The sequence below is a fragment of the Physella acuta genome, unplaced genomic scaffold (assembly GCF_028476545.2).
Source record: "Physella acuta isolate Inbredline_101_S28 unplaced genomic scaffold, ASM2847654v3 ptg000020l, whole genome shotgun sequence".
NCBI lineage: Eukaryota > Metazoa > Mollusca > Gastropoda > Physidae > Physella > Physella acuta.
Genome location: NW_026731540.1, coordinates 499102 through 516677, shown reverse-complemented (window position 1 = coordinate 516677; position 17576 = coordinate 499102). Strand labels below are relative to the sequence as shown.

The 17576-nt window shown below is 32.2% G+C and overlaps 1 protein-coding gene across 2 annotated transcripts; it reads left to right on the top strand.

Moving 5' to 3' along the window:
* Positions 1–343: 343 nt before the first annotated feature.
* LOC131940018 (thioredoxin domain-containing protein 16) lies at positions 344–17300 on the top strand. Of its 2 annotated transcripts, XM_059298559.1 has the most exons (21): positions 344–397; positions 4427–4625; positions 6582–6667; positions 6762–6838; positions 7029–7103; positions 7477–7598; positions 7773–7863; positions 8575–8743; positions 9943–10106; positions 10368–10446; positions 10676–10820; positions 11115–11264; positions 11685–11919; positions 12402–12535; positions 12867–12954; positions 13187–13325; positions 13584–13750; positions 14215–14396; positions 14750–14869; positions 15338–15394; positions 16198–17300. In XM_059298559.1, the coding sequence occupies exons 2-21, from the start codon at positions 4436–4438 to the stop codon at positions 16434–16436; spliced, it is 2709 nt and encodes a 902-aa protein (XP_059154542.1). In that variant the 5' UTR covers positions 344–397; positions 4427–4435; the 3' UTR covers positions 16437–17300. The 2 variants fall into 2 exon arrangements, with proteins under 2 accessions (XP_059154542.1, XP_059154549.1); XM_059298566.1 differs by lacking the exon at positions 15338–15394.
* The last annotated feature ends 276 nt before the right edge of the window (positions 17301–17576 follow it).

Below are 17576 nucleotides of genomic sequence, written 5' to 3'. Positions count from 1 at the left end.
CACGTATGCCCACATTCATGATCAATTATTTTATCCAGCTTTACCTGGCTTCATTGTTAGCCTCGATTAATGAACTGACACAGCTTGTTTAGCTATCATCTCCCTTCCAATAACTTCTCCCTTGCACGAGAATATTGCTAGACTGCTCGTACTATTGTGGACAGCTGTGCTACACATTAGCAACTTGTTTAGTTGCTTCTTGTTAATTCCTGTATATGAATTTATCTAGATAGTCTATGTTGAACAAATCAAAAGATAGATCTAGATCTAGAATCTACATCACTTCGCGACTGTTTTATGAATTCTCTGCTAGACTAGTCCTTCACATACTAGAACACCTGGTTTGACGTCTGCTGGTATTTCTCTCATCAACACCATTATTGTGACCATAAAAAGAGTACGTTTGGTTTTTGCCGTCGTATACTTAATCTAATATATATATATATATATATATATATATATATATATATATATATATATATATATATATATATATATATATTTTTTTTTTTTTGATTTTTATTTTTATTAATTCAATTGTTTTAAACATTTAAATCAGTAATAATAATATATTTGATAGATTTTCTATCTAATATATATATATAGTTCAATTCTGTATGTTTGTATGTCGTGGATTTCAAAGGAATATAAGAAAAACCGATACTTCCATTGTGTCAAGTGTTAAATGTCTAAAGTGCTCATCGTCTAAATGCAGAGCCGGCTTTAGGGGGTGACAAACGGGGCGGTCGCCACAGGCCCCGCGCTTGAAGGGGCCCCGCGCTTGAAGGGGCCCCGCGCTTCAGCAGCGCCATTGTTGCCTGAATTAGTTTGTAAACTTAAATAATCTTTGCTGAATTAAATTAAAAAAAAACAACCCAACGAAATGGCCGAAATTGTTGGATGTTAAAACTGAGGCCACGGCTGATGTTAGTGAGTTATCCTCTACATGGACTGGGACAGACCGTTATTCTAAAGAAAGACATTAGTGTCACACATCGCTGGCACGGTCGACTCGCTATTGTCCTGAGGTGACTGGAGATGGCGGTTGCGAATTAGCCCCCGACCTGACATGGGAGGTAAAATCGAGAAAAACGTAAAAAGATACCCTATTGTTTGCGGACCGTTGAAGACGTTTTTTTTTTAGTGAGCAGGCGGGGGTGCCTGTAGTAAACAGTCAGTGACCTGATGATGGCTTGCAGAGGAGGAGGGGGAGGGGGGAGGGGAGCGGATGGGGACATGCCCCGGAAATCCAGAGTATTTATCCCTAAAATCACAATTTATACACGGTATGGGCATCTTTTGTGTAATTATAGGCATCCATACAGTAATTATGTTCATATTTATTTTATATATTGTCAGGTCATCTTTAAATACATTATACTTGTATTTATTTTTATATTTTTGAAGGGCATTTATACAGTAATTATGTCCATTTTCATTTTGGTAAACTTTAACGGTATTCGTAAAGTGATTAAGCACATGTTTATTTTAATTAATTGTAGGGACAGTGGCGTAGCGAGGTCGGGTGTCACTCGGTGCGGCACTTAATGGTGTCACCCCCCCCCCCAGAGGCGTAGCGACCCTTCCCAGGAAAAAACTTTCAAACTTTCGATTTGCACCCCCCCTCAAGTTTTCGATTTGCACACCCCCCCCCCCCCCACCTCAAACTTTCGATTTGCACCCCCCCCTCAAGTTTTTCTCTATATATTTTGCTATTTTTTGCCTTGGTGTCGACCCCCTAAATGGTGTCACCCGGTGCGATCCGCACCCCCGCCCCCCCCCCCCCCTCGCTACGCCTCTGTTTAGGGATATTCAGTATAATAGTTAAGGCCATAGTGATTCTTGTTTTAAAATAGTGTAGGCACACTAAACAAATTATAAAGTCTATACTGTTTGATATATCGGGCCGAGACTGTTTTATGGTAAAGTTCTCCTGATTTCTCAAACGTCTAAATTACCGGCAGTCCGAGCATGCCATCGCGAAACTCATAAATAACATGAAGCACATGGTTCACTTTCTATAGACACGGACCTTCTCTTGTGAGAACGCGGTCTTAATCTGTAATGTAATACGCTGACGCTCTATAAACACGCACCTTCTCTTGAATGGCTGCGGTCAGAGATCCAGTAACGTAGTACCCGAACTGATTTTTTTTTAGGGTTTGGCATCCCATAGATTTAAATGTACAGTTATCCTTCACGGGCTTCACCTCACCCCACCAACTGTCACCCCCCCCCCCCCAGTGTTCCACCTTACTGAGCGTCCGTGATTACATTTGAGAGTAATTTCATTTGGATATCTATAGCTGTAAACAGTGTTTTTCACGATTCGAGCTTATTCCGAAATCTATCAATGTTTTGCTATTTTTCCCGGCATCCACACACTTTGAATGCCACTGTTGAGAGTACCAGATGAAAGCACGTTATCGGGTGAAGATGAGTTTAGAACAGAGTATTTCTTATGTATAATGGATCAAGCAATTATTGGCATGAACACTCGATTTGAACAACTACGACAATACGATTCACTCTTTGGGTTTCTCTACAACATAAACACAATGAGAAAATTAAATAATGAGGATTTGTTAAAAAGTTGCATAAATCTTGATATAGCGTTGCGATCGGTGAGCTCAGGTGACTTAAACGGGGCAGATTTGTGTACAGAGCTCACAATGTTTCGAGAAATTTCCCCGAAGGTATTAAGTCAGCCAAACAGTGCCTTCAGTACATTTGGAGTATTCGGGATTCCTTTCCCAATACGGCGATCGCCTACAGAATCTTGCTAACAGTTCCAGTCACAGTTGCAAGCGTCGAAAGAAGTTTCTCCAAACTGAAGTTGATCAAGAACTATTTGAGATCAACGATGTCCCAAGACAGGCTTTGCGGCCTGTCGATTCTGTCAATAGAAAAAGACATAGCCTCCAGTTTGGACAATGATGATATAATCATGGAATTTTCCTCACGAAAGGCAAGAAAAGTAGATCTTCGTTTGTGAACGTACTGGTAAGATTTTCAACATTAATGTAAAAAAATCAGGTTTGAAGCTGACGTTCATCGTCACTTTGATGCTTGTCTCAAACTTATATCTGTTTTATTTTTTACTTTTCAAACAAAAAGCCTTAACAGAAACAAGCAACGTTTCGAAAGCACTTCTAAGTAAACAAATTATTTGTTAATCAGTGTCTTAATGTTAATACGACATTGATAAACAGCTTAAAAATACATATATATCGTTAAAAATATTAATTAGCGTTGAGAAGGAAAAAAAAACGCCGCACTGTACATGTTTTATTTAATTATACACCAATGAAAAAAATTTAAGGCCCCGCGCGGATGGTTGGCCATAGGCCCCGCGTACCCCTAACGCCGGCTCTGTCTAAATGTATGAGTTAAAAAATTAATATTGAAAGTGTTTTAAAACAGTTTTTATTTTCCATAATTAGAATCATAATTTTTAACATGCTGATTAAAAACAATTTTAAAAATAAAATGTATCAACGTTCACAAAATGTGTAATTGTGTTTGGAAATTATTTACATTTAGTCCAATAACGCTCATTACGTCCCTTGATTAGGAAAACACAGTTATTTCCCTTTATAAAAATCATTACAGCGGGGGAAAAAGAATTTACTTTTTATTACTTTGTTTTGGTGTTAGGAAAAAATTAATTACATAATTAGCGGGGATTTATCAAATGCCATGTTGTAGGTATTTTTAATACTGCCTTTTATTTATTCTATACACTGAACATACTGTTTTCTTCTTATTATTTTTTTGTGTTGTGTTTGTGTTGTTTTTGTGTTGTGTTTGGTTTGTGTTGTGTTTGTGCTGTGTTGTGTTTGTGTAGTGTTATGTTTGAGGTTCTTTTTTTTGTGTGTTTTTGTTTTGCTTAGTTGTGGTTAGGGTGGGCAATGCTGGGTATATGATTATTACTAAACACACAGGTAATGGTCCTTAACAGATAAGTTTTTTACTGAGGCCAGAGCAGGGCCTGGTCGGGATAGCTAGTATAATATATATCTAGACTCTAGACTCTCTCTCTCTCTCTCTCTCTCTCTCTCTCTCTCTATATATATATATATATATATATATATATATATATATATATATATATATATATATATATATATATATATATATATACATATATATATATATATATATATATATATATATATATATATATATATATATATATATATATATATATATAGATCTATGTGTGTGTGGGTGTGTGTTTGACACTGTTTATAAATAATAATATTGTTTTATTTTGTAAACTAATATGATAAATTATGAAGTACCATAATGTGACTTCCTCACAAAATGATTATAATAAAATAAAAATAAAAATTAACATTTTATTAGTCATAGTCATATAATATCTATATGATTGTTAATCAAAGTTTTATATTAATTGTTCCAGCTTCATTCCATGAAAATGTCATCTTTTGATTCCTGTATGGCCACCTTAGTCCTGTTGCTCGTTATTGGTGTTGCAAGTAGCTGGGCTATGGAAGACAAGTCTAGTTCAAACACAGAGAGAAGTATTTATCTCACATCTCAGGAACTCAAAGAGTTTAGGAAAACGCCCCATTTATTAGTTGTGTACTACTATGTCAAACGTAAGTTTATGTAATAATACGTCATGTTTGCAACTTTGTTATTGATTTTAATTTTGAATAAGTACACCTGCTAAATGGTTTAATATTTGATTAACTTTGCAAGCTGATACTAACAAATGTTGAAAACAAAATATAAAGCACCAAGTAGTTGACTACACTTGGTGACGTCATCTACGTGACTGACACCATCTGAAAATATAACATGGTCTAAGATAGGGTGGGGGTGGCACCATCTGAGGTGGAGTGACATCATCTATGAGACTGACACCATCTGATAATATAACATGGCCTGAGAGAGGGTGGGGGTGGCACCATCTGAGGTGGAGTGACATCATCTAAGTGACACCATCTCAGGGGATGACACCTAAGGGGGTGGCACCATCTGTGCAGAGGGGTGACACAATCTGATGGGGTGGACTTTTCAAAGAGTTAAACTATTCAAGCTACCACTGACTAAGTTATGGCTGCAAATATTAAGTAATTATCTGTTGAATTTTTTAGGTTGGATGATGTTAAAAGCAATTATATGTGACTTCTTTAATAGTATAACTCATCACATTACAGCTTCAAATGTTTAGCAGTTATACTTTAATCAAATTCCCCTGCATTTACACCACATATTCTGGTACAGAATTTTTTTGCCTTTAAAATTTAATTATTGCAAAGCACAAACCTGTTCCTTTCAAACTTTAATGTCCTTCAGTGTTTTATTTGTTTCAGTTATGAAAGGTGAGGTAGTATTTTTTATTGTCAGATGGTGGAAATTAAGAATGATGATTTTTAAAAATTGGTTGGTGATGGTCTTTTTGAAAGCATCATGAAAATAGTTCACCCTCTCAAACACATGGGCTTATCAAACTCATTTGCATTAGGAGCCATTTTTATAATTGAAAATTATACATGCGCTTTTGCAATTTTAAACGTAGAATTAAGGCTACATTATAACGAAAAACATAATTTCTTAACTTGTTAAAGAAAATAACAAAAATCTCTGTAATTGTTCCCCTTACTTAGATTGTATTTGTACTGTAAAGTACCCTATTTGCCCACAAGAACACTTTTAATTATCCCACTTTTATTGTTGGTTGACTTACACAATTATACCAACTGATTTCATTCCAAGTCATCCTTTAGGAGTCCATCATGTTTTTCTTTTTTAGTTTTTCAATTCAATTTCCTGGTCAAAGTGTCATTGGTAAAATATGGTGGACTCCTTTTAAAGTGCCTCATTACTTACAGTTTGAAGTAGAACCATATTAATTTTCACCCTCTCTCTCTCACCTATTCCCACCATCCCTGCTTCCCTCCATTCCTCCTTCCCTTATTGCCATTATATGTATATGTATTTCTTTTATGTATACATATACATGAATTTACCTTAAATGTATACATATACATAAACATATATTTATATTTATTTAAATATACACATATGTATGTATGTATACAATCTTATAGTTATATATAAAATGAAGACGCCTACCCTAGTCTTTTAGTTAAAGCCTAAGTAGTTAACTGCTCAAGTTCGCTGGATAAGCATGATACAATTGATTATTTAATTACTTACTTTATTTGTGAACTAAATCTAATTATATAGTTTAAACTGTTGATGAGTACATGTTCTTTTCTCCTAATCCATTAAAAAATTAACTTTAATTATTTTAAGAGAACTAAAATGTTAATTCAGTCAGCCCAAATTAAAAGAAGCAATACTTCATTTACCTGTGATACAAATTAATATGATATTAGCATTCACAGAAAATTTTTTGCTTTAATCTTGTACCATTTTTTATTGGGGTAAAATTTGGGGAAAAGCTGCAATAGCACCACAATATAAAAACCAACCAGGTGGATAGACTATAGAAAAATACATTCCTCTCCACTTGGGTTGTTTAAATTAAAAAAAAAAATCCCCAAAAACCCCACATCTATAATTTATATTGATATTTTTCATAGCTATCCCAGGGCTTTTTGAGGAATATATGAAACAATTTGAACAGTCAGCAACATATTTGGAAGCCTACAAAATTAAACTGGGAGTGGTGAGTATATTCATATTGTGTTGAAACCCATAATATAAAAATATGAGATTGTATTGGCGTCAAAGATAAAAACAGATTGAACTTGTTTTCTTAGTTCGACTGTACATCGGATACATCAGGTGAAGCAAAATGCAAGGAGGCAAAAGTAGAAAGAAATGTTTTTGCATATCAGTAAGTTTTTATATCTAAAGAAATGTAAATTCTGTCATAAAATACTATTCTTGCACACAAACTATTTGAAATAATTTAATACAATAATGTTAAAAAACAAATAAATTAAATATGGAGAAAATGTATCAATCTATTATGATAATTATTATTTTAATCAAGTTAAACAGACAGACACATGTTTTTCTTTTAGACTGGGAAAACTCTTGGCAAAAATGGAGTTGGAAACGATGTTTGACGTCAACTCAATTATGTCTAATGCTTTACAGTATGTACAATTATTTATTATAAACTTGTGAAGTTTATGTTGTGTTGTTTTCCTTCTTCTCTAATTTGCAGTGGCATTATGGCACTAGCAGATACACTTTAATTTTTCTAAAATGAGAAATCCATCATATGATGTTCTTATTTCAAGACTTTTGATAAATCCATCACGTTTTTATTGGTGAATGCATCACATGTTTTTATTTAAAGACTTGTATTGGTGAATCCATCACATGATGTTTTTTTTGTAGACTTGTATTGGTGAATCTATCACATGATGTTTTTATTTGAAGACTTGTGTTGGTGAATCCATCACATGATGTTTTTATTTGAAGACTTGTGTTGGTGAATCCATCACATGATGTTTTTATTTAAAGACTTGTGCTGGTGAATCAAGTAAATATTATACAGTCGAGGCTGGAGAGGCAGGCAATGCAGAAGAATCTGATTGGAAAGAAAAATCTATTCTTTGCATATCCACAGGCTGTTGGGACAAAGGGTATTATTTAATTTTTTAAAAAAAAAAGCAGTTCTTAATATCATTATCAACTTCTGTATTACCAGAAAAAAAAATACAAAAATTGTTTTAGAATCAGAATTGAGTTTTTCAAAATTACAACTTGTTATTAAATACCTTTTATGAATTGTAACAGCGATTCAAATACCATTTTAGAGCATCGAATATTTATGGAAGTAGCCTACACCTACCAAGATGACTATAACTTTGCCCTAACTACAGAACTTAAGACCACTGTGGGTCTACAGTAAGTTAATTTTCTTGTTTATTATTAAACTGTGTATGTAAGTATTATATTCTTGTAACTGGCGTGGTGTAAAAACTAGTATTCTATACATTACCTAGGCAATGTAAACAATGATGGAAATGGATTTTATAAGTGTAAAATACATTATATTTCATGCACGCCCTAGTCATCCTATAGAATACCAAATTGACTAAGGGCAGAGTAAGTTAGGGTTAGGTCCTGAGTAATTCTTGTAATTCTTTACAATGCCTAGTCATTTATGTTATACCAAGAAAAACTATAGAACATGCATATATTTCATACCTTGCCTGACAAAACCAGGGATTGTATACATTGCCTAGGCTTTCTATAGAATGCTTGAGTTTCATACATTGCCTAGGTTTTCTATAGAATGTTTGAATTTCATACATTGCCTAGGTTTTCTATAGAATGCTTGAGTTTCATACATTGCCTAGGTATTTTACAGAATGCCTGAATTGCATACATTGCCTAGGTTTTCTATAGAATTCTTGGGTTTCATAACATTGCCTAGGTATTCCATAGTGTGCAAGGGTTGCATACATTGCCTGTAACATATAGACACATTAAACTAACCTAACCTCGAGTTCAACTATCCACAATTCTTCATTATTTTATGGTTTGTATACTCACCTCCTACAATATTGAACACATGATACAACTTGTGACGTGACTTGCCACTCCTCCTCACAGAGATAGTCAGCAGGTGAAGTCCAGCCTTGCCTTGTGGGTTTTTTTCTGCTCTGAAACGACCCCTGAAGAGTTTGCTGAATATGGCGACTGTCTTAACATGCAGTATCAAGGGGAAATAAGCCTTGCTGCTGTAGCCAAATTCATCAAGAACTTGCAGAAACAAGTTTTGGTAAAATCAAATGAACAATTTTAACTAGTTTTGAAATTAAGTGAGCTATTTATTAATTTATTCATTTATTCAATAACAGTAACAATAGTAGGGACTGAGGCCTTTTTTCACATTGGCCGTTTTAAAATAAACAGACAAAACAACAACTTAATAACAGCATTTAATAAACCAGGAGTGATCTCCCCTAAACTTTCTCGAATATTCTTATATAACACTATGGGGGATGGCAACTCAGGATATAGACAATATTTTTAATCCATTTTTAATTACCTAAACTTTTTAAAACAGAATCTCGTAGAAAAAAAAATTGCACCCCAAGTGAACGCCAAACAAAATGTGTATAGGCCTAATAAAGCGGAATATTATTAGTATTAGATAAATTCACATGCGTTTTTTGAGAAATCGTAAATAGCGTAATTTACTACTTCTGGTCAACGGAAATTACTCAAAATTTGATTGTTGGAAGTGAATTAGATCTAGGTCTTTTACTTGTGAAATTTCATTTATCTATCTGAAATATTACTCAAATTATATGCTTTTGAAAAATTGAAAGTAGAAAACGTTCCGCTTCTGGTTACCGGAAATTGCTGAAAAGATGATACAGATCAACAAATTTGATATAATACTTATATATGAAATTTCATCAACCTAGCTCTAAAGGTACTCAAGTTATCGTGTTCACAGACACACACACACAAGATTGCAAAACTATGTTTTTTCGACTCAGGAAGGTGTAAAACGGTCGAGATTTGAAAAAATCTCGATTTTTTTCTTTTGCACGATTACAATATTTTCTGTATAGGGCCTACTTCGTAGATCTATATGAGAAAGTAAAAAAGCAATTGTGTAGTAAAGCTACTCTTCTTTAAAAAAACAAGTTTTGGTAAAATCTAATGAATGATTTTTAACTAGTTTTGAAATTAAATGAGCTACTCTTCTTTAAAAAACAATTATTGGTAGAATTAAATGAGCCCATTCCCACTTCATTCACTAATGTCATCTAATGAAATATAACTTAAATGAGAAAACAAAAATAAATATTATAGTGTTTTAAATATCTAGATTGAGTCTTGCATACAAAGATACCTTATAAATTAATTCTCTTGTTTAAGTACATTTACATTTTTAAATGTATTAATATTTCATGTGAAAATTACTAAGTTAAAAAGTAGGCTAAATTTGCTAAATTTACTTTACAGCATTATGCAACCCCTGAAGAAATCGACAATTTGTTTTACATTTTGGGAGATATACAGACTGTTTATATCTACACCAATAAAGTGCTGGAGGAAAAAATCGCACCCGTTGTTGAATTTTTAAAATTTAATGTTCGTGGTTACGGAAGAGTTGTGGTTGTTGACATGTGGGTTCTCTTAACTGCTATTTATTAAAGAAAGATATTCTTTTTTTTGTAGTTAAATTTGGTTTATTTTAAAATTAAAGAATGTTTTGATCAATTACATAATGTTTGGATATAAAATAGATCAGAGTCTCATTCGTTTATTAGTATCAATGTTTCTGAGTGGTGTTGATACTCTCAATAGGACAATACTAGTTTTGACTTCATAAAAAATCAATTTCTTGCTGACTGAATATTTTTGATAAAACAACATATTTGCTACAGGGATACCAAAGTGTTTCTGGATCATGCAAATAAACAGGGTTTCCATGGGAAACTGCCAGCTATTGCAGTCGCATCACAAGTAAGTTCAGTCTATACCTTACTTGATGTGAAAACTTATCAATAAAAGTCATATATAATATGTATGTATATATTCATTATTCATATATATATATATATATATATATATATATATATATATATATATATATATATATATATATATATATATATATATATATATATATATATATATATATATAGCATCAAACCAGAAAAGAAATATTTTGTATCTGCAATATAATTCACAGAATAGAAATGTGAGATTCATGAATCCTTCAATAGAATGGGAACTATCGAATATAATAGATTTCCTGTTCCCACTGATGTTTCCACAAGAAAATGCAACTGTACGATACTCTCCAGAATATTCATCCAATCCACAGATAGAAGAAGGTTAATTTCTTACTAAATCAAACATCATATAAACTTAATAAATTTAATTAAATAAACTGTTCAAAAGCCATGATTAATTACCACAATGGCTCTACTACACCAATATTTATCCATTTTATATAATTTATGCTACGTAGAATAGGAAGAGCTGGTTGTTAATTTTTACTCTTTCGTTTAAGGGGAGGGGGATGGGTGGTGTCAATGTACCCCCACCCCTTCCTCGAAGACATGCTTTAAAGAAACTGCTTGTTCTCCAAAAATTTAATGTTGTCATCCTTCACTTCTCATCACCAGTGGAGACTGAAGATGATCAAGTAGCAGACGCAGTTTTTAAAATGCAATCTTTTGAGATGGAGCTGGATTTTGTTCCAGCCTTGTTCAAGTCAGATTTTTATAAAACAGTCCAGTCATCTGACTTACTCTTTGTGCTCTTCTATTTGCCATGTAAGACACAGTCATACACTTTTGTTTTATTTGTTTTTAATCATTTAAGACTAATATTAAAAATTGTATAAAAATTAAGATATGGATTCATTTTTTTGTGTGCAAATAACCCACCAGATGAAAAACAATATTATTGAACTTAAATTTCACTTATTGTTTACCATAAATAAACAAAAAACTTGATATAGAATAATTTAGGAAAACAGTAAAGTTACCCTTTCTGATACAGGGCAGATGAAGTAGAGTTCACCTGTTTCTGTCACCTCTGTATATAAATGAGTACTGTAGATGCAGTGTACCTAACCTCCTTTACTTTCCCTGGCTGGACTCAGGGACGTGGTCAAGATCCAAACTACCACCCACAGCTGTCCCATAACTGAGGGCTAATACAAATAAAAGACCTGATGATTTCATCCACAGTTGACCACGTCAGCATGGCATTCTTGCGTGATTATGGGCACGCAGCTCAGGTGCTACACAACAACTTTTCTGATGCCAATCTGTTGGCCAGGGTCAACTGCTATGACGCCACTGACGTATGCGGCCTAGAGAACATAACCACTTACCCTGTTTTGAGGATTTATCAGAAAAATAAGGACTCGCATGATTACAAGTGGTCATTGGACTGGAAGTCTATGGTCAAGGCGGTTAAACTGTAAGCATTTTCTAGACGAATTATCGGGAGAAGAAAATTACCTCCTTGTTGGACTTAACTCCCCAACGCCCCGCCCCAAAAACTGCAGGACATTATGCCTTATTGATTACTTATTGACCCTAAACAAATTGAGTTATGGTTAGTCTAGGGGTGATGGATTGGTTTACAGTTACATTTACAATAACAGCAATGGCATGATTAGGATTTGGGTTGAGGAATAAGGATAGGTTACATTGAGTATAAGGGTTGTATTTAGGGATAGAGAAAGGGGAATGTTTAGGGATGTCTTTAGGCTAGTAAATGGAATAAGCTTACCATAGTTTACTAATATTACTAAGTCAAATTCTTTTAATAAATTCTTATTACAATGTAAAAAGCCTCACTTTTTTTAGTTTGAAATCAAGACATTTTAGTTATAATTACTGTAAATATATATTTGCACTTACTAGTGTATCATATTTAATTACTTTTCTCTATTTAAGTCTTCAGCTGCATGTTCCAGTACTACTAAATACAGAGGAAGACGTTGAGATGTTCATGCAAGGAAAATATCCAAAAGATTTTTCAAAGTTTAGTCACACCTCAGTTTTACTTTTGGCTTCACATAATGATAATGGTTAGTCATTTACTTATTTATAACTTTGTGATATAAAAAGGAAATAGTAACTATTTGATGGTTTTAAAATTATCCATAACTAATTATGAATAGAGTTATGAATATTTGTTAATTTTCTTGGAAAAACTAAGCTGTATAAGCTCCATCATTTCCTTAGTAGAAGCTCCATCATTTCCTTAGCGGCTTAGTTTCATTTGAGTTTGAGGGACCTTTACTTTTACTTTTTTTGTTACTTATCTAAATTTGTTAAGATAGGGTTTCAGTTATTTAAACAAACTGATCAGTAAAAAATAGATGTTCCTTATTTAGAACATAACTAATTTATTTTTAGATAAAAAAGAAATGTTTTTGGCTGCCTCAAAAGACTACTTGACATCAGTTGTGATAGGGATTGTGTCTGAGGAACTGACAGAAAAAATGTAAGTTATCTTATTTTTTAACTTTTAGACTTAACTCTTGAGTCATAACTAAATATTATAAAATTAGGTTTAGAAATAAGCATTTTGGTTATTTAGGTTTTCATCACCTGCCTATGCCCTTAACCTTCAGCTTTAAACTGATGTAAGGTATAATTTAAAAAAAAAAAGAAAGTAAAAATTGTTTTAATCTAGTTTTAATCTGGTTATATTTTAAAAATATCTATACAATTAGAGGGAAAAAATTGGATGCTAGTGTGCCCTCTGTTGTTGCCTACCATCGCAGAGATGAGTACAAACCAACCAGAATCCTGAGAAACTTTTCTACTCAAACTTTAACAGAATTCATCAAATTGTCTCAGTACACCTCCTTAGTAAGTGTAAACTTCATTAGTAGTATCATAAGAATTCATCAAATTGTCTCAGTACACGACCTTAGTAAGTGTAAACTTCATTAGTAATAAATATCATTTGCTTATGATATACAGGCTATGTGTATTAGTACATTAACTTTTAGCATATATAATTATATATGTTGTTTTATTCCTTATAACCTGTCAACTTCTATTCATTGTTGCTTTAAACTGTTAATTTGAGAAGTTCAGATAGTTATTGTTTTGTTTTAATTTCAGCCTGAATTGACTGTGGCAAGTTTTCCAGCATTATTTTCTAAAAAGCTGCCACTAGCTATTCTATTTTTGAATGGCTCAGACTCAACTTCTAAATCTGTCAAAGATATGTTTTACAAGCTGGCTGAGACAGAACAGTTTAATGACGTCATATTTTGTTGGATGAATGCGTGAGTATTGAGAGAAAACAGTTTCCAGCCGTATAAGATTTTAGCTTTTGAAAATGTTTCCATGGCATTGACAAGTTTGATCATCATTCTACTATAATGTGCATTGAATTTTTTAAATATTTAACAACCAGCATAAGCACTGTTCACATTTTTAAAATATGTTTTTGTGTTCACTATTTTTAAAATATGTTTTTGTGTTCACTAGAATAGTAAATAAATAGTACATAAATATCAAGTAATTTGTTGAGTGATATCCTTTAAATACATTTAGATGGTAACATCCATTTTGTTCTTTGCACACTGTGATACTTGCTATCATACTGTGTCCCATGCTAATTAACTAGCTATGTGATAATTTCTGATAATTACTATACCTACTTACAAAAGTAAAAACATAAAATGACAATAGCTAGCAAGCTATTTAACCCTAACATTTCATAAAATAATGAACTTATTTTCTTTAGGCAGTTGAAGACTATTGGTTTGAAAATTCTGTCTGAGTACACCTACACTGCCACGCTACCCATGGTTGTTGTAGTGAACCTAAGAGATGGTGAGGTGTACAACTACCAAGCTGAAGAACTTGTGCAAGCTGACATTGAGGGATGGATGAGTAATGTGTTCTCCCACAAAGTAGCTCCATCAAGTATGTCATACTTTAATAAGGGATAGTGCACAGTAATTTGAAGATGGTGGGGGATGGTTATTTTGTGATAGTGGAGAGTTTTTTAAATACTATCATTTAGAAATAATATTTTCACAAAATTACCTATATTATCAATATGTGAAAATAACAGTGCTCCTAGCAATCTATGCAGTTCTAAGCTGTTTTTGTCTTTTGAAGACCCAGAAAAGTTGTGTTTCAATAAAATATAGACCCAGAAATGTTGTGTTTCAATAAAATATAGTAGCATATAAAATTATACATTAGTATTAATTTTTGTTGTAGTTCTAAAAGCACAATATGGTATTGATTGTCCCATGTTGACTGTTTTGTAGAAATTCTTGAGAAGGGCAAGTGGGTACCAACAAGACGAGCTTATGATTTCCTGGCTATGATTGATAAAGACAGAATGGTGAAAAATGAAAGACTTTGTATTGAAGGAAGAGAAGAAGAAGGCAAGTTTATCTGATTTGTTTACTGTATGCATCATGCTTGGATCGTAGAGCCCATAAGTACTAACTCATGGGTATCAAGTTTGGTTCATAGTCTTGAGCCCAATCAGTTCTAGTAGGTACCTGATTCAAGGCATGAAAGTAAAGAGGGCTAAGCAAAACGCTGACCACACACTCGCAACAAATGCTGAAGTTAAGACTGATTTCTTAAACAGCAGCATTTATTGTCACTGAGAAGAATAAAGTAGTGAATAGACATGATCAGATTCAATGCATTTTCTGCAACTAACAAAAGACAAAAGAATCAATGAAATGTTGTTTGACTAATAACTCAGAATTGTACAGATGTAAAACAATAAACAACTAAATCTGTGTCAATGCTTCATTGAAAAATAGGCAGTTATTTGCTATACAGTTCTTTAGATACCCTGACAGTTATGAACATAACTAATATTTTCTATGCACTTTCAGAAATAGATTGGTATGGCGAAAGGTCTGATATTGATAAAAATCAAGAAGAAAATCATGGTACTTTTTACTAGCAGAAATTCGCTTACAACATTTAGTTTTTTTTTTTTTTTTTGCATTTCTTTACTATAATTAAAATGCTTTCACTTTCCTGATTCAGTCATAGCTAACTCTTAGTTTGAAATTAATGTTATATACATATCTTAGCTATTAAAATTAGTTTAGAGGTACCATTAAAAAATAATATAAGGTATTATTAAATAATTTGAAAGTAATTTAATTAGCATTTTAAAAAAATTTTTGGTATTGATGAAAACAGTAAGTAAGAAATTTAACAAACACTTTAAAATGATTTTTCTTTTTTTGAGTTCAAATTAGAAAATTAATGAACACATGTTAAATTTATCCCGTGCAATAGTAAGAGTGTTACTCATAAAAACCATTTGAGGTAATTCTGGAAATATTATTATTGTTTCAGTATTGGCCTATTTATTTCAACCATTATACTTTTATTAAGGGAAAGGTGCATGATTTAGGTTAAAATTAGATTTTAAGTCCTATATTTATAAATAATATTCTTTTCAGAATAATGCTAGTTATTTCTTCATACAGAAAATTAAAATGTCCTTATTTTTTTCTTACATCCCATTATTATTTATCTAGTAAAGACATTTTAAAGTGGAAAACTCTGTTGTAGATTTATCGGAATTTTTAGTCTGCTTTCCTTACGTGCATTTTTAAAATGCTGGATTTTATAGATTCATGTACATAAAGTTTATTATTATTTAAGCTGGTGATATTTTGAAAATAAAATTTTGTAATTGCATTTAATACCTTGATTATATTATAATTTAATTCCACAGACAATATTTCTGAGCGAACTGCAAAAAATCTGCATTCTCAGAATATTCCAGGCATAGGAGAATTACCTGGAGATGATGAAGAAATTAGGAAAGAACTTTTAGAAATTCGTAAATCTAGGCTGTACCATGTAAGCCCGGAACGGCTGGAGAGATCTGCTAAACTCCATGATGGTGATGCAGCTGTCATCAAGAAAAAAGAATCTCTTGGAGTCCATGGTCAAAGCCATATAGAACTTTAACAGATCCCTTGAACTCTGCTCATTTATTTTGAATAATTATAAGGTTTAAGTTATGTGATCCTGAAGATTTTACTTGGAACTGTGCTTAGTGTTCATTATAATTTAAGTAACTATACAGATTAATTTTCAATTTACTGCTTATATGTTCACTTTTGAAGATTTAGTTGTCTCATTAGTTATATTGTGTACTGCAAGTAGTTTTGTAAGACATTTTTTACTTTGCTTGTCCAGTCCTATTTATTATTTTTTATTGAGAAAACCAAACATTTAAATGTTTCATAAACAATATAACCAGAATAATATTTAATATTATTTTTTTTCATCTATTTATTATTTATTTTGTTTTTTCTGCTGTACTGTAAACTCTTTAAAGGTGAATCTCAATCCACAATAATTTTTTGATTATATCATTTTTGTTGATTCATTTAATATTTACAATTTACACATACTCTTTCATGGTGTGAAATCAACTACATTTTCATTTTTTTCAGCAAAATTTTCATTAGCTTTTTTGTGTTTAAGACTAAATTGAAAGAAATTTATGATACAACAGGCCACAATACCATATGCTTTTATTGTGTATAGAAGTTATTAACAAAAAAAAAACAACAGATCTAAAATTGTCTTCCATGCTTATTCCCTAAGTAAGTCCAACAAGTCTTCAAATATTGTTCTCTCTCTTGAATTTTAATGTCAAACTAAGAAACTATTTATAAAATTGCTATTTTTAAGGCCAAAGAAATTTGTTATTTTAAAACATTTCAAATAATTGTTGAAAATTCATATTTATACCAAAGATTCTTTTTGTGCGTGTGAAAATATACTCAGTTATACTATGAACCAAAATAAAATCCACATTTGCAATTTGGCCTTGTACAACTTTTTAACTTACTTTGCCTTAACTTTGTTCACCTCACCACTTCCATTAAACATGGGTAGTGTGTAGGTGGGATCAATATGGTTAATGGAAATCAATATGGGTAGTGGGATTCAGTCTGAATAATGTGAATCAGAATGTGTAGTGTAATGAGTAAAGTAAGAGAACTCTCATTTGTTTCAACACCCATATTTTCTTTGATTGTATCAGTAACGATTTGTACAGGGAACTTATAAAATTATGTTGAAAGCTGAAAAAATTTG

Coding starts and splice junctions, on each gene's coding strand:
- LOC131940018 (XM_059298559.1), top strand. CDS start 4,436: ATGAAAATGTCATCTTTTGATTCCTGTATGGCCACCTTAGTCCTGTTG. Junction 7,599..7,772: donor ACAGGCTGTTGGGACAAAGG/GTATTATTTAAT, acceptor ATACCATTTTAG/AGCATCGAATATTTATGGAA. Junction 8,744..9,942: donor ACTTGCAGAAACAAGTTTTG/GTAAAATCAAAT, acceptor TTTACTTTACAG/CATTATGCAACCCCTGAAGA.